Below are 18,071 nucleotides of genomic sequence, written 5' to 3'. Positions count from 1 at the left end.
CTGGTGGAAGTCACTGAGGTAGTCAAACAACTCTGCAGTGGCAAAGCCCTGGGGGTTGATGAGATCCGTTCAGAAATGTTGAAGGTTCTGGCTGTGGAGGGACTGTCTTGGATAAGATGTCTCTTCAACATTGCATTGAGGTCCGGGACAGTGCCTAAGGAGTGGAAACTGGAGTGGTGGTGCCCATATTTAAAAAGGGGACCAGAGAGTGTGTGCCAGCTTCAGGGGTATCACACTACTCAGCCTCCCTGGTAAAGTCCAGTGTGCTGGAAAGGAGGGTTTGGCTGATAGTTGAACCTCTGATTGAAGAGAAACAGTGTGGGTTACTTCCTGGTCGTGGAACAACCGACCAGTTCTTCACTTTCACAAGGATCCTGGAGGGTGCCTGGGAGTATGCCCACCCAGTCTACATGTGTTTTGTGGGCTTGGAGAAGGCGTTTGATCAGGTAACCCGGGAGATACTGTGGGAGGTGCTGCAGGAGTATGGAGTGAGGGGGTCCCTTCTCAGGGCCATCCAATCTCTGTAATCACAAGGCGAGAGCTGTGTTTGGGTGCTCTGCAGTAAGTCGGACTCTTTTCTGGTGGGGGTTGGCCTCCGCCAGGGCTGCACCTTGTCTGTTTGTGATATTCATGGACAAGATATCGAGGCGTAGTCGGGGGGGAGGAGGGTTTCCAGTTTGGTGGGCTCAGGGTCTCATTGCTACTTTTTCAGATGATGTGGTCCTGTTGGCTTCATCTGTCTGTGGCCTCCAACACTCACTGGATCGGTTCACAGCCAAGTGTAAATCTGAGGCCATGGTTCTCAGCAGGAAATCGATGGATTGCCTACTCCGGGTAGGGAATGCGGTCTTGCCCCAAGTGAAGGAGTTCAAGTACCTCGGGGTCTTGTTCACGAGTGTGACAATGGAGCACGAGATCGATCGGAGAATCGGCGCAGCAGGGGCGGTGTTACATTCACTCTACTGTACTGTTGTGACAAAAAGGGAGCTGAGCCAAAAGGTGAAGCTCTCGATCTACTGGTCAATCTTCGTTCCAACTCTCACCTATGGTCACGAGAGTTGGGTCATGACCCAAAGAACTAGATCGCAGGTACAAGCGGCCGAAATGGGCTTCCTTACACAGTAAAAACACCAGTGTTAAATTAACACTGACAGTGACTAGAGTAGGACCATATGTACACTGGCAGTGTTAATTCAACACTGCCAGTGTTAGTTTTACACTGATGATTTTACTGTGTAGGAAGGTGGCTGGTGTCTCCCTTAGAGATAGGGTGAGATGTTCAGTCATCCGCGGGGAGCTCGGATTAGAGCTGCTGCTCCTTCGTGTTGAAAGGAGCCAGCTGAGGTTGTTCAGGCATCTGGTGAGGATGCACCCTGGGCGCCTCCCTAGGAAGGTGTTCCAGGGAGGAGACCCCGGGGAAGACCCAGGACCATAGGTGGAGAGATTACATCTTCACACTGGCCTGGGAACGCCTCGGGATCCCTCACTCAGAGGTGGTCAATGTGGCCCAGAAAAGGGACATCTGGGGTCCCCTGCAGGAGCTGTTGCCTCCGCGACCCAATCCTGGATAAACGGTTGAAGATGAGATGAGATGGCCTTTAAACTAACAGTGAAAACTAATTGCTACAACAAAACAGAAATAATATAAAAATATAAAAGTCAAAACAACAACAGGCACAACTATCTGCATGCATAAAGATTTTCTTTTTTAAAAAGCTACAGTTTGCCAGAAGACACATGGGAGATGCAAGCTTTGATCTGATCCATTTTCTGTATGAAGCTGTATAACTCTTACAGATGTGTCTGGGTGTCTTGGTGGCTTCACTCGGTTCTCCTCCAGACAGATTTATAGTTATATTTCTGAATAATTGATGTAAATGAAGTCCAAGACACGTTCAGTGACCTGAGAATGTTTACATTTCCACACCTGACAGAAATTTTAATATAAAGAAGCTTGAACCATTTTTTTTAAATTTGATGTCTTCACATTCCGTGGGAACCACAGACCCCTCTGCTTCATGTCGTGGAATTTGGCACAAAGGACCGGCACCGGTGGGACTCAGGACCTCCATAGGCCTCGATTCTATAATTTACTTCTACAACATCATCAGTGACTCCGAGCAAAAATGAGACCAACCAAAGAAAGATCAGATTGACAGTGCAAACAAAAGAAGCACCCACAGGTCAGACATCGCTAGTAAAGAGAAGAAGGGATGTTTGTACCTGAAGAGGAGAAGACCTGGAGGACCCACAGGCAGGCAGCAGCTCTCCTGGTGTGATGGATGTTCTGTCTGAGCAGATTGAGAGTCAGCAGAACAGCTCCGGCCTCCTCCGCCTTCAGGCCGATACGCCGGTCTGCACAAAAACACAGAGCGCCCTCACGCTTTCAGCCGAGCATCCTGAGCGCGGTGCAGTTCACCTGTCTTTGTCTTTGTCTCTGAGCTCTTCAGGCGGATGTCACCTTTTTGATAAAAATATTCTCTATGAGGTCACAGTGCAGACTGATGGCTTTGAAGTGAGGATAACTACAGCCAAACCAGCTGAAAGATTTACAGCACGGTGTGTGTGTGTGTGTGTGTGTGTGTGTGTGTGTGTGTGTGTGTGTGTGTGTGTGTGTGTGTGTGTGTGTGTGTACCCCTCAGGTTTATGGGACTGGAACCTAAAGCATCAAATCAACCTTTATTGTCATGTAACTGTTTGTGCAGTTGTAGTGCAGCCAAAATGAGAAGGCGTTTCTTGTTTTGATCCAAAGAATTAAAAACACACATTTATGAAAACACACATTTGTCACACCAACACCCCCCCCCCCCACGCCACCCTAACCCCCCACATACTCATACATACACACACATATCACTGAGACGTCAGACTGAAAATGAAATGAGATGAAAATGAAATTGTTAAAATGTCCAAGTCGCAGCTTGTTGTTAAAGTGCCGAGTTAAAGTGTAAAGTGCAGCGGTGACAAAGTCCAGGTCAGCTGTTCAACAGTCTAACAGCTTGAGGGAGGAAACTGTTGTTGTGATGCTACGGAAGCGTTTGCCTGATGGCAGCAGTTCCAGGTGGTTGTGGAGAGAGAGTGAGGCCCCTGAGGATGGTCAGTGCTCTGCTCCTGCAGCGGCTTAAGAAGAGTTCCCGGACAGAGGGGAGGGAGACTCCAAAGACCCTCTCAGCTTCCCTAACTATCCTCTGCAGGCCTTACTGCAACTGGAGAACCATGTGGAGATACAGTATGTCAGAATGCTCTCGACCACACCTCTGCAGAAGCTCCTGAGGATGCTAGTAGGGAGAGAAGCTCGTTCCAGCTTCCTCAGAGAGTGCAGACTCTGCTGTGCTCACTTCCTGAACCCTAGAGTGATCTTCTTCCAGGTCAGGTCCTGAGAGATCTGCACTCTAAGGAACTTGATGTTCTCTGCTTTCTCTCCACTATATACTTGCTGATGCTTTTTTTGTGGGGGGGGGGGGGGGGGGCTCAGGCCGTGACCTCTGGAAGTTAGGGCAGATATGTGAAACAACCACGTGTTTTAAGGTACAAAAGCATCAAAACTTGCACAGATATGGTTTAATAAACAATTTAAAAAAACATGCCAAGCTCAATTTATTATTGTTTTTTTGTTGTTGTTTTTGTTGTTAAAGTAATTGTGGATGGAATGGATCCAGCAAGTCAGAAAACAGGGATTTTCCAATTTTCCAAGACTTTTTTCTGATTTTGACCTTGGAACTATGACCTTGAAAATCGAATCCTCTGTAAAAATTTCATAACAATATATGAAAGATTGTGAGTTACAGGCTGTTCACAAACAAACAAATAAACAAACAAACAAACAGGGGTGAAAACATCAGCTCTTTTCAATGATAATGTAAATTAGTTAAGACAAACTCACGGCCCCTGTATGTCCCGGGCCCCAGTGCAATGGCACGTGTTGCACATGCTCCATCCCTACACCACTGCTAACAACATCTCACTGACAAGTCACCAGGTAAAAAGTCTCGACTTATTTCCAAGTCTACCATCTCTCTTGGAGTTTACTGAAATCAGCTGTCAAAAAAAATGTAAAAAACATGACACTGTTCGGCAAATCCATCTTGAGTAGGCAATCTTCAAAGTGAGAGTGAGCATGTGCAAAGGACACAAGTGAGGGAAGCCACCAAGACAATTCTGAAGGAGTTACAAGCTTCTGTGGCTGTGATTGGACAGTCTTTTTGTCTGTTGGTTCACCAGTCGCACTTTCATGGTCAAGTGGAACACAGAAAGACTTTGCTAAAAAGACCACATGTGGTGTGGATGAGATGAGGGTAGCTCACTACAAGATGCTGTAATTCATTTGTTGTTCTTTGATCGTTTAATCCATTTTGGAAATCTAAAAGGGTTCAAGCATACAATTTTTTCCCTCCCACCTGAGACATTTAGAAAGATTTCTGTCATTAATCGATAAGTACTATCAATGAGACGTCCGTCCGTCCTTACCTCTGTGCCCGACCTTTGCCAGTAGGTGGAGCAGTGGCAGCAGGATGGTGTAGTTGGGGCTGAAGCTGCGAGCAGTGTTGACCAGCACACTCAATAATGCCTGGCTGCCACCTTTATTGATCATGTAGCAGATACGACGATCTGAGCCTGAAGCCAAACACGTGACAACGGCAGATTAACGATGATTCCAGTCAGGAGGAGAACATCTAAAACTCAAACATCTCCATCATGGAAACACACAGCTGGTAAAAGGGGGTCTGTGTGCATTCATTTATCTTTGAGCATTTACAGTTCCATCCTGTCACCAGTGGATGGAGCTCAAGCTACTAACATCGCATCTTACCAGTTGACAGCAGCTCATCAAGGATGTTGAGAATATTCAGCATGCTGTCGAGATCCCCGGCATTCTGCAAGGAAACAAACACAATCATAAATAACAACCAACAAACATTAATGTCAACCAAAACCTAGACATGCAGCCTAGTCAACGCAGTGAGTGCGCACATAAATGGGTCCCATCTTATGAAGAATTAGTAGTTAATCATCAGCAAAAAAGCAGACCTACAGAGGCACATTGCCATAGAAAACTGGAAAACAGACAGACAGACAAAAACAAGGAAAAGAATTCATGCAATGGTGCTCCAAGGTTTGTGAACACTTGAGCTTTTACATGTATGAATGTTGTCATGACATAAAAAAGACCTCTTGATGTTAAAATTTCTAAAAAGATGTCCTTTAAACTAACAGTGAAAACTAATTTCTACAACATACAAGAAATAAAATAAAAATATTAAAGTCAAAACAATGATGTGCACAACTATCTACATGCATAAGGATTTTCTTTTTGTAAAAAAAAAAAGATGTGAAATCACCTGTTGTGGAAGAGCTCTGAGAAGCATAATGTGAGCAATTTCACAAGATGGTAAACAGTTGAAATCAAAATAACAACCATTGGTTCACAGCTGCTTCTTCAGAGATAACTACTGTCTGCAAATTATCAGAACAGAATATTAATGTGACTGGAACATAATCTTGGCTGGGCATGCAAGGTTGTTTCCACAGTTACAAAGCACCGTTTAGCCGTCATTTTTATATGAGGGCCTGAAAATGAAGCATAAGCATTTATGAAACATTATGAAACACGGGCATTCGTAAGATTTCCTAAGCATCTGTAAGATTACAAGAGATTTCAACTACACCTCCCGTCACCTCCAGATTGTTTACACAATAAGCCACAAACAGTCAACTCTGTCATCTTGTAAACCACAAAACTAAACAGATAGATCACAAAGAAACTCATTAAAACATGGCAAACTTTAGTGTAACCAATCAACCCAAAAAGCAACTTTGTTTTGTCTATGTAACATCCCACAGACGTGGCTGCCACCTGCTGGATGGTCAGTGGATGCTGGCTTGATGGTGGATTAGGAGCAGGTGTGGTTGTCAGAGAGTCAAATGTACCAAATCTGAGAAATCAACAGTCACAAGTTCACACAACCCCACAGAAAGGATCTGCATGAACAGGGTGGAGCTTCTCTCTCCGTATATCTCATGATATGTGTGGGTTTGATGTTATGTGAAACTTGGAATATCGGTCGTACTTAAATCTGGCGCCCACCAAAGTCACCACTGCTCATGAAACCATCCTCTTATTAGGTATCTGAACCTCAAAAAGTCTAAGTAATCTTCATTTATTCAACATATTTGACAAACAAGAACATTTTGAAGAGTGAAACCTTTATCCAAACAGACTAAACAGTAGCGGTGCACAGATTAGAGCTGACAACGTTATAAACAGCCACCAGTTCCTAATGGCAACACAAGTTACAATCACAAGGGTATTAGTTTATAAATGCGTCTCATGTTGACCGCTCCTGTTTTAATGCCAAACTATCCTGAAGACTTTCTCATCCCAAATGTTAAAAATGGTCCCAAGTGTCCGATATCCAACTGCAGTTTATGGCTGATTAAATTCTGCAGGTTAAACAGAAACCATTTGGCAAAGACAAACATGGCTCTTATTGAAGAACGTGTTGTATGAAGAGATCTCTTTACGAGGCCAATGATCTGTCTGATATAAATAACTCCATGCTGCCTGCAGATGGGCTGTTTGGACACAAACCTTGCGGATTTGTGGTGAGCATCTGTAATGAGAGACTGTTGCTGAAAACAGATGTAACGTCGGCTCTAATTATGGAAGAACTGGTGCAGCTAAAAGACCATCCGTGTGGTTTGGACTGGCCGTTAATGTGGCAATGATCCAACATGCACCCTCAGCAGCCGGAGAAAGACAAGGACGCGCCTCCATTTCACCTGGCTGCAACAGACAGATATTACTTTGGAGACGTGGGGATGGACTGGACCAGGACTGGAGCTAGAACTCAGAGACATCCTTCTTCTTCAGTTCATTTAGTTTATATAAATGCAAACTCACAACATTGAAGGTGAGGACAAACCTTATTGCTAGCATGGCCAAAGCAGATGGTCACCCCTCCATGTCTGGTCTGCTTCAGGTTTCTTCCCATAATTTAAACACCAAAGGGAGTTTTTCCATTCCATGGTTGCCAAAATGCCAACAGGTGAGCTCTTGCCCTTCTCAAGTGCCTTGGGATGAATTATGTAGTGATTTGGTGCTATATAAATACATTTAATTTAAATAGTCTTTTGCACCTCTTGACAAAACTTTCCATAACATGGACAGTTGAACCAAATAACATTGAAACTCCTCTAACCATCTCTACTGGTTGTTACCGCACTATTCCACCAGAACTCCCCTCATTGATTGTATCTCTCATTCCTACTGCACATCTCACCGCTCTCACGCTGTCCTTGTACATGTCCTGCACCACTCTCACATACTTCTCTGCCACTCCAAACTTCCTCATACAATATCACAACTCTTCTCTTGGCACATAAGCCTTCTCTAAATCCACAAACACACAATGTCACTCCTTCTGACCTTCTCTATACTTCTCCATCAGTATTCGCAGAGCAAACATTGAATCTGTAGTGCTCTTTCTCGACATTAAACTATCTTGCTGCTCACAGATCTTCACCTGTTTTCTAAGCCTAGCTTCTACTACTCTTTCCCATAACTTCATGCTGTGGCTGATCAGCTTTATGCCTCTGTAGTTACTGCAGCTCTGCACATCACCCTTGTTCTTAAAAATAGGAACCAACACACTTCGTCTCCACTCCTTAGGCATTCTCTCACTTTCCAAGATTTTAATAAATAATCTGGTTAGAAACTACACTACCATCTCTCCTAAACATTTCCATGCCTCCACTGGAATGTCATCTGGCCAACTACCAACTGCCTTTCCACTCTTCATCCTCTTCATAGCTCTCCTCACTTGATCCTTACTAATCTGTTGCACTTCCTGATCTCCTCCCTTTACATCATCTAGCCCTCCCCCTCCCTCTTTCTCTCTCTCCCCATCTCATTTCCATCTCCATCTTCTTCACTTCCAACATCATCCACAAACAACCATCTGATGCCCTCCAGCTACACTCACCTCTGCCACAACATTCACATATATTTTAGGTTGCATCTCTCCTACATAGACTGTAGTTCACCCGTGTGCACTTTCCTCCACTCTTATATGTCATCCTGTACTCCTGCTTCCTCTCCTTGATTCCATTTTAAAGACATGCAGGTTAGGTGAATTGGAAACTTTATAATTGCCCACCTTGCAAAAGAGATCTTGATCTCAATGGGAATAACCTAGTTAAATAAATGCTAAAATAAATTAAATTAAATATCTATGTATTACATCCTCATCACCTCTGTTCCCTTCACCAACATGTCCATTGAAGTCTGCTCCTATCGCCACTCTTTCATGCTTGGGTTCACTGTCCACAACCTCATCTAACTCACTCCAGAAATCTGCTTTCTCTTTCATCTTGCAACCCACCTGTGGGACATATGCACTGATGATATTCATTATAAAATGTAAGCTCCTTTGGCTGCTCCCTTTGTTCGCCATTTGGGGCCGCCACAGCAGATCTGATGTGGATTTGCATACGTTTTACGCCGATGTCCTTCCTGACCCAACTCCACATTATACGGAGAAACTGGCAAAGATGAGGTTTGAACCAGGAACCTTCCGCACTGAAACCAAGCACACTAATCACTTGGCCACCACCCGTCATGATATTCATCATCACCCCTTCAATTTCCAACTTAACACTCATCACACTGTCCTCCATGATCCTCCATGACCAGTAAAAAATCAAGGACCGAGACGTTGCCCGGTATGGCGGAGCCGGGGCACCACCCTGGAGCCAAGCCTGGGGTTGGGACTCGCGCGCGAGCGCCTGGTGGTCGGGCCTTAGCCCATGGGGCCCGGCCGGGCTCAGCCCGAAAGAGCAACGTGGGCCCACCCTCCTGTGGGTTCACCACCTGCAGAGGGGGCCATGGGGGTTGGGTGCAGAGAGGATTGGGTGGCGGTTGAGGGCGGGTGGCCCGGCGGCCCGGTCCATGCTCATAGCCCCTGGCTGTTGGGACGTGGAATGTCACCTCGCTGGGGGGCAAGGAGCCTGAGCTTCTGCGGGAGGTTGAGAGATACCGACTAGAGATAGTCAGGCTCACCTCCACGCACAGCTTGGGCTCTGGTACCCAACTCCTGGAGAGGGGCTGGACCCTTCATTTTTCTGGCGTTGCCCATGGGGAGAGTCGGAGAGCTGGGGTCGCATTGCTTATTGCTCCCTAGCTCAGTCACCATGTGTTGGAGTTCAATCCGGTGAACGAGAGGGTCGCATCCCTACGCCTTCGGGTCGGGGACAGGTCTCTCACCGTTGTCTCAGCCTACGGGCTGAGCAGCAGTGCAGAGTACCCGACCTTCCTGGAGTCCGACTGGGGACTCCAATGTTCTCCTGGGGGATTTCAACACCCACGTGGGCTGCGACAGTGAGACCTGGAGGGGGGTGATTGGGAAGCACAGCCTCCCCGATCTGAACCCGAGTGGTGTTCAGTTTTTGGACTTCTGTGCTAGTCACAGTTTGTCCATCATGAACACCATGTTCAAGCACAAGGGTGTCCATAAGTGCATGTGGCACCAGGACACCCTGAGCCGGAGGTCGAAGATCGACTTTGTAGTCGTATCATCTGACCTTTGGCCACGTGTCTCGGACACTCGAGTGAAGAGAGGGGCAGAGCTGTCGACCGATCACCACCTGGTGGTGAGTTGGATCCGCTGGGAGGGGAGGAAGCCGGTCAGACCTGGCAGGCCCAAACGTATCGTGAGGGTCTGCTGGGAACGACTGGCGGATCCCTCTGTCAGCGAGGTCTTCAACTCCCACCTCCGGGAGAGCTTCTCCCAGATCCCGGGGGAGGTTGGAGACATGGAGTCCAAGTGGACCATGTTCTCCACCTCCATTGTCGATGCGGCCGCTCGTAGCTGTGGTCACAAGGTCTCTGGTGCCTGTCGCGGCGGCAATTCCCGAACCGGTGGTGGACACCAGAAGTAAGGGATGCCGTCAAACTGAAGAAGGAGTCCTACATATCTTTGTTGGTAGGTGGGACCCCAGAGGCAGCTGACAGGTACCGGCAGGCCAAGCGTGCCACAGCCCGTGCAGTTGCAGAGGCAAAAACCCGGGTCTGGGAGGAGTTCAGGGAGGCCATGGAGGAGGACTATCTGTCGGCCTCGAAGAGATTCTGGCAAACTGTCCGATGCATCAGGAGGCGGAAGCAGCTCTCCACCAGCACTGTTTACGGTGCAGGTGGGGAGCTGTTGACCCTGACTGGGGATGTTGTCGGGCAGTGGAAGGAGTACTTTGAGGATCTCCTCAATCCCATCGTCACGTCTTCCGAAGAGGAAACAGAGACTGGGGACTCAGAGGCGGAATCATCCATTACCCAGGCCAAAGTCACCGAGGTGGTTAGAAAGCTCCTCGGTGGCAAGGCTCCTGGGGTGGATGAAATCCGTCCTGAGTACCTTAAGTCTCTGGATGTTGTGGGACTGTCTTGGCTGACATGCCTCTGCAACATCGCGTGGCGATCGGGGACAGTGCCTCTGGATTGGCAGACCGGGGTGATGGTCCCTCTGTTTAAGAAGGGGGACCGGAGGGTGTGTTCCAACTATAGGGGGATCACACTCCTCAGCCTCCCTGGTAAGGTCTATTCAAGAGTACTAGAGAGGAGAATTCGATCGATGGTCTAACCTCGGATTCAGGAGGAGCAGTGTGGTTTTCGTCCTGGTCGCGGCACACTGGACCAGCTCTACACGCTCCATCGGGTGTTTGAGGGTTCATGGGAGTTTGCCCAACCAGTCCACATATGTTTTGTGGATCTGGAGAAGGCGTTCGACCGTGTCCCTCTGGGCACCCTGTGGGGAGTGGTCCGGGAGTACGGGGTCCGGGGTCCTTTGCTAAAGGCTATCCGGTCCCTGTACGGCCGCAGCAGGAGCTTGGTTTGTATTGCCGGTAGTAAGTCAAACCTGTTTCCAGTGCATGTTGGCCTCCGCCAGGGCTGCCCTTTGTCACCAGTTCTGTTCATTATTTTTATGAACAGAATTTCTAGGCGCAGCCAGGGTGTAGAGGGGGTCTGGTTTGGGAACCACAAAATCTCATCTCTGCTGTTTGCGGACGATGTGGTTCTGTTGGCTTCGTCAAATCAGGACCTTCAGCGTGCACTGGGGCGGTTTGTACCCGAGTGTGAAGCGTCCAGGATGAAAATCAGCACCTCCAAATCCGAGGCCATGGTTCTTGACCGGAAAAAGGTGCTTTGCCCTCTTCAGGTTGGTGGAGTGTCCTTGTCTCAAGTGGAGGAGTTTAAGTATCTCAGGGTCTTGTTCACGAGTGAGGGACGGATGGAGCATGAGATCGATAGACGGATCGGTGCAGCATCTGCAATGATGTGGTATTGGTCCGCCGTGGTGAAGAGAGAGCTGAGTAGGGGGGCAAAGCTCTCGATTTACCGATCGATCTACATTCCGATCCTCACCTATGGTCATGAGATTTGGCTCATGACCGAAAAAACGAGATCGCGAGTACAAGCGGCCGAGATGAGTTTCCTCCGCAGGGTGGCTGGGCACTCCCTTAGAGATAGGGTGAGGAGCTCGGTCACTCGGGAGGAGCTCGGAGTCGAGCCGCTGCTCCTCCACGTCGAAAGGAGTCAGTTAAGGTGACTCGGGCATCTTTTCCGGATGCCCCCTGAACGCCTTGCTGGCACGTCCCATTGGGAGGAGGCCCCGGGGAAGACCCAGGACATGCTGGAGGGACTACATCTCTCAGCTGGCTTGGGAACACCTTGGGGTTCCCCCGGAGGAGCTGGGGGAGGTGTGTGTGGAAGGGGAGGTCTGGGCAGCTTTGCTTGAGCTGCTGCCCCCGCGACCCGACTCCAGATTAAGCGGAAGAAAATGGATGGATGGATGGACCCCTTCAATTTCCAACTTAACACTCATCACCCTCTCAGACACTCGTTTCACCTCCAACACACTTAATATGTTCTTCGTTCAAAATGACGCCAACATGATTTCTCCTCCCATCCACTCCATGATAGAACAACGTGAACCCACGTTTGATGCTCCTGCTCTTACTTCCCTTCCACTTTGTCTCTTGCACACACAATATGCCTACCTTTCTCCTCTCCATCGTATCAGCCAGCTCTCTCCCTTTACCAGTTAGACTGCCAATTATTCAAAGTCCCAACTCTCACGTCTAACTTCCATCTTCTCCTGCTGCCTCTGGACACATCATCTTCTTCTGATGATGGTCACTAGTAACTGTTCTGGTATGGAAATTTGCATTGTAACTTGCATGTTTGGTTTGGAAAAATTTGTACCAGATGCCCTTCCTGACGCAACCCCAGTCACGTATCCGGGCTCAGGACCAGGACCCAGAATGCACTGACTGTACACTCCGTGTGGCCGAGTTGGAACAAGATCTCTGTCAGCATTCTGTACATTTCCTGTATATTTGGTGCATGTTCAAACTGAACCCTAGTGTGAAAGTCATCATATCCAAATTTGGATAGATGACATTGTTCCTCTTTTACAGATACAAAGCTCCATTTTCAGCTCTTTGGCCAAAATCTTAGCAACTATTAGGTGGATTTCTACCCTATTTAATGTGATGTTAGTAGTTATCCCTGCTGTGTGGCCATCATAAAATAACCATGTGAAAGTGGGACCCGATTTATGGTTATAAAACGTGCTATGGATAAATCTCCTGTGCTTTAACTCTGACATCTCATCTGTTTTCTCCGTGTGGCTTTACTTCCTGTTCACTGGTTTCTGAGTTCACGTGTCTCCGAACTTCCATGATTTCCTACCAGGCTGCTCAAGGAAGCCCTACCATTATTTAATGCTTCGATCTTAAATATGATCAATCTATCTTTGTTAGTTGGCTATGTACCACAGGCTTTTAAGGTGGCAGTAATTAAACCATTACTTAAAAAGCCATCACTTGACCCAGCTATCTTAGCTAATTATAGGCCAATCTCCAACCTTCCTTTTCTCTCAAAAATTCTTGAAAGGGTAGTTGTAAAACAGCTAACTGATCATCTGCAGAGGAATGGTCTATTTGAAGAGTTTCAGTCAGGTTTTAGAATTCATCATAGTACAGAAACAGCATTAGTGAAGGTTACAAATGATCTTCTTATGGCCTCGGACAGTGGACTCATCTCTGTGCTTGTTCTGTTAGACCTCAGTGCTGCTTTTGATACTGTTGACCATAAAATTTTATTACAGAGATTAGAGCATGCCATAGGTATTAAAGGCACTGCGCTGCGGTGGTTTGAATCATATTTGTCTAATAGATTACAATTTGTTCATGTAAATGGGGAATCTTCTTCACAGACTAAAGTTAATTATGGAGTTCCACAAGGTTCTGTGCTAGGACCAATTTTATTCACTTTATACATGCTTCCCTTAGGCAGTATTATTAGACGGTATTGCTTAAATTTTCATTGTTACGCAGATGATACCCAGCTTTATCTATCCATGAAGCCAGAGGACACACACCAATTAGCTAAACTGCAGGATTGTCTTACAGACATAAAGACATGGATGACCTCTAATTTCCTGCTTTTAAACTCAGATAAAACTGAAGTTATTGTACTTGGCCCCACAAATCTTAGAAACATGGTGTCTAACCAGATCCTTACTCTGGATGGCATTACCCTGACCTCTAGTAATACTGTGAGAAATCTTGGAGTCATTTTTGATCAGGATGTCATTCAAAGCGCATATTAAACAAATATGTAGGACTGCTTTTTTGCATTTACGCAATATCTCTAAAATCAGAAAGGTCTTGTCTCAGAGTGATGCTGAAAAACTAATTCATGCATTTATTTCCTCTAGGCTGGACTATTGTAATTCATTATTATCAGGTTGTCCTAAAAGTTCCCTAAAAAGCCTTCAGTTAATTCAAAATGCTGCAGCTAGAGTACTGACGGGGACTAGAAGGAGAGAGCATATCTCACCCATATTGGCCTCTCTTCATTGGCTTCCTGTTAATTCTAGAATAGAATTTAAAATTCTTCTTCTTACTTATAAGGTTTTGAATAATCAGGTCCCATCTTATCTTAGGGACCTCGTAGTACCATATCACCCCAATAGAGTGCTTCGCTCTCAGACTGCAGGCTTACTTGTAGTTCCTAGGGTTTGTAAGAGTAGAATGGGAGGCAGAGCCTTCAGCTTTCAGGCTCCTCTCCTGTGGAACCAGCTCCCAATTCAGATCAGGGAGACAGACACCCTCTCTACTTTTAAGATTAGGCTTAAAACTTTCCTTTTTGCTAAAGCTTATAGTTAGGGCTGGATCAGGTGACCCTGAACCATCCCTTAGTTATGCTGCTATAGACGTAGACTGCTGGGGGGTTCCCATGATGCACTGTTTCTTTCTCTTTTTGCTCTGTATGCACCACTCTGCATTTAATCATTAGTGATCGATCTCTGCTCCCCTCCACAGCATGTCTTTTTCCTGGTTCTCTCCCTCAGCCCCAACCAGTCCCAGCAGAAGACTGCCCCTCCCTGAGCCTGGTTCTGCTGGAGGTTTCTTCCTGTTAAAAGGGAGTTTTTCCTTCCCACTGTAGCCAAGTGCTTGCTCACAGGGGGTCGTTTTGACCGTTGGGGTTTTACATAATTATTGTATGGCTTTGCCTTACAATATAAAGCGCCTTGGGGCAACTGTTTGTTGTGATTAGGCGCTATATAAAAAAATTGATTGATTGATTTATTTATTGTTTGTCAGTCTTTATAACCCTAACCCTTGCCAGATTGTTACATTTCATGCCTGCTCTCTCATCATTTCTCCATATTTGTGTCTGTGTTACCGCGCTGACATTCTGTGTTTCCTGAGCTTTGCCTGCCAATTCCAGATCGGCTCACCTGATATGACAGATCTCTATGTATTGAACTTCTGCTTGTGTTTTTCATTAACTCTTCTGCTGCTTTCCTTGAAGACACAGTTGCCTGTTGGACTTGCTGACCTCTGCCTGATTAAAGGACCAACATTATCCTCTGCCACTCTAAGGACTCTCATAGTTTACGAACTCTTACACAGCCTGCTGGAACTGTTACAAATTACTGGAAAATAAACCGGCTTTTACGCATCATCACTTCTCTGCATTGGGGTCTCCTGTTTGTACCATAACAACGCATAACTACATTTTCTCACCAGAAAACCATCTTAGTTGAGTCTGCCACCTAAATAACAATGCACAATGTTCCAGCGCACCAGGCTCTTAAAAAATAAATAAAATAAAAACGTAAACACACTCTTGATTAATTAAGAGCCTGAATACAATCTGTTTACATGTTACATCTTATTTTGTGCTCAGATTATGTACCATGTAAATTATAACATGGAGTTGCTCATGCCCCAAATAAACATGCGCTATGCACTTTTGATTTTGCACTAACAAGTGACAAGATAGGTCCCACCACAGATTTTGATGTGGACATTTACTGCCCTCTGCTGGTTGCATGAAACCCATGACATTTGCCAGCCCTTGTGGGTTGTTTGAGAATCCAGTGGCAAATATGCATAAAATCTTGTTTGTTTTTTGTCTTTGTTCTGAAATGTTATCACTTGCTAAAGTCAGTTTTTTTTGGGGGGGGGGGGGCGGGGGGGTTATTCTTTATTTTTATCTTGAACACGACACTAACTAATTCTAATCCAGTTACATTTTTTTTCCACAATCTGATTGGTTAATCGTGTGAGATTTCATACCGTATAATATCGGGGTAACGGTGCTAAATATTGAACCGTTTCACATTTAGATGTATTACTCCGCACCCTGACCGGTGATCTGACAAGTTGTTATTCCTATCGAAAGGCCAGCCGTCTGTGCAACCGTGCATGCGCAATATTGTCGGGACACGGAATTATCGATTTATGCAACAAGACGCACAATTTGACAGAACACTGGTCGCACGCGCTGCTAGCTGTTAGCTGAGAGCAAGAGAAAGTCACGTACCGCCACCGACACAGGTGAATTTAAGCTACCATACGAAAGTACTGATGTGGATTCAGACACAGAATTACCGTTTCACATTTGATGGATTACTCCGCGCTCTGACTGCTGTTGGAGTGAAGCTGCCTCACAGTAAGCCTCGCCGACCGAAATACCTACAGAAAAATAAACCGTGCAAACAATGGAATTGGGTGAGAATGGGAATAATCCCCTTGTGTCTGATGATTTGCGGACGTTCATGCTGGATTACGGTCGCAAATATCCGTTTTACTGGCTCCGCTAACATTTCGGCGCTAAAGGTCGATTTGCGACCGTATAACCAGCATGAACGTCTGCAAATCATCAGACACAAGGGGATTATTCCCTGAATAACACTAAAATAAACCCTTCCATAAAGACTCTTGTATGGCGCAGCCAGAACCGCCTCATGGTGCCGCACCATTGATTCCAAGCGTGTCTGGAACTCCAGTCCTATAAAAGATGTTCCATCATTTGTCAGGTCTTTAATTTGCCACCCGTCCACGTGTGCTGGGGTTCGCTTGCTGCTCTCAATTTGTTTGTGGTTCGCTTGCTTTTGTATTTGTTCTTCTCTCAGTGAAGATGATCCTCTTTGTCAGGGAATGAATATTTCTGATAAGATAAGCTTGACAATTCAGTCTTTGAATGGTCACATGTAAGCCGGCAGCTCTCGGTATCTGACCCGCCCAGACAAAGCTCTGGGATAATGGACATTAGTTCAGCTCCCGGTGACTAACTAGACAGGTGGCTACGGCTTTTATATCAGCCAAACGAGCTTCTGTCTTACTCACATAAACAGAAAATACTTTATACTTCAACCACGAGACAGCTGGGGGGATTTTAAAGCACATCTCCAGTGTCAGAGCTTATCATTGGACCACAGAACTAAACTAAAACGTTCTCTGTGTGCAGCAGCAGAAAATCTCCAAACATTTATTACTTACACTCACTGCAGCAAGGTGGCAACACATTTTCTCTTCATCCATTCCTTCACTGTGCATTTATTATCTTTAAAATAAAGCTTGACCGAGATACAATTTGGCCATTGTTATTGGCCGATATGAGCTTTTCACCAAAATATCAGTATTGCCGTTATTTTTTTGCCAATATACAGTATTTGCTCATTGGAGGGCCCATATCCAAGCATCAGGTGAGTTATTTGTGATTTTTTTTCCAGAAGAAATTAGACATTTTATTGAAATTGGCATTCTGAGGTACATGAAATTGGCCATACTCATGCATCAGACCACCGCCTCTTCAGGTAGAATTTTGTGTGGAAAGCCCTGGGCCCTCTGATGGGAGAACAGGGTATATATTCCAGAATTAAGAATGCAGAAAAACACTTTAGCTGTTGGAAACTGTGTCATTTTGAAGTTTGTACAGCAGAGGATGCCCCAATGTTTACAATGCTGTCAAGCATGGCTGGGACCCCATCGCCCTTTGGTCACATTAGTTACAAGAGACAGAGGCAAAGCGACCAGCTGCCATTAGCATTCAATCCGAGTGAATATTTATGCTGCCAGCTAGGCTGGAGGGTGGGGAAAATGCTGCATGATGATGTGATATGGTGAAAGCCAACATGAGTGAAGGCAGTGGTGATATACATTGGTTGGTTACTTGTTATATTTATAGTTATTTATAATAAGTTTCATGCTTAAATTGTAAAACATGAATCTTCAATTACAGTCACACATCTTCAACCACTTACTCCACTTAAGGGTCGCAGGGGGCTGTTTTGTTTTTTTTTGTTTTTGTTTTTTTTAAATATATGTTATGAGTCTTGGTGGATTACAGGGAAATCCTGTCAAACTAAGATTTAGGCTGTTGGAAATGTGGCTGTTTTAGTCTTGATTTTTGCTGAGTCATTATTAGCTTGTGTCAACATATTTGTTGCTTGCGATTTATTACATAGTAATAAATGTAAAAACTGTCTTTGGATCATACACACAGATTCTGATACAGACTGCAGGAATTGGCCATATTTCGCGCTCACTCCCTTAAATCTCAAAAGAGAGAGAAATCAGTCAGAGTGAATAAATGATTGACTGAGACGTGACAAAGCACAAACAGAAAAGCAACTACCTTATTTCCTGAAGTATAAATGACACTGTTTTCAATTATCAGCTCTTTAATTTAGGATTTTTGTCTGACATAAATAATAATCATCGTC

General features: G+C 45.6%; 1 protein-coding gene across 1 annotated transcript in view; it reads right to left on the bottom strand.

Annotated features, from left to right (window-relative positions):
• LOC117516328 (cytosolic carboxypeptidase 4) overlaps positions 1-18,071 on the bottom strand; it is a 202,745-nt gene that overhangs the window by 169,995 nt on the left and 14,679 nt on the right. The window contains exons 2-4 of the mRNA XM_034177280.1: positions 4,811-4,874; positions 4,468-4,614; positions 2,224-2,355 (exon numbers count right to left, since the gene is read on the bottom strand). Coding sequence (XP_034033171.1) covers positions 2,224-2,355; positions 4,468-4,614; positions 4,811-4,874 — 343 coding nt within the window. The remainder of the gene's footprint in view (positions 1-2,223; positions 2,356-4,467; positions 4,615-4,810; positions 4,875-18,071) is intronic.

This window comes from Thalassophryne amazonica, chromosome 8 (genome assembly GCF_902500255.1).
Source record: "Thalassophryne amazonica chromosome 8, fThaAma1.1, whole genome shotgun sequence".
Lineage (NCBI taxonomy): Eukaryota > Metazoa > Chordata > Actinopteri > Batrachoidiformes > Batrachoididae > Thalassophryne > Thalassophryne amazonica.
The sequence above is the reverse complement of the archived record's forward strand: the minus strand, read 5'-3'. Positions and strand labels throughout refer to the sequence as shown.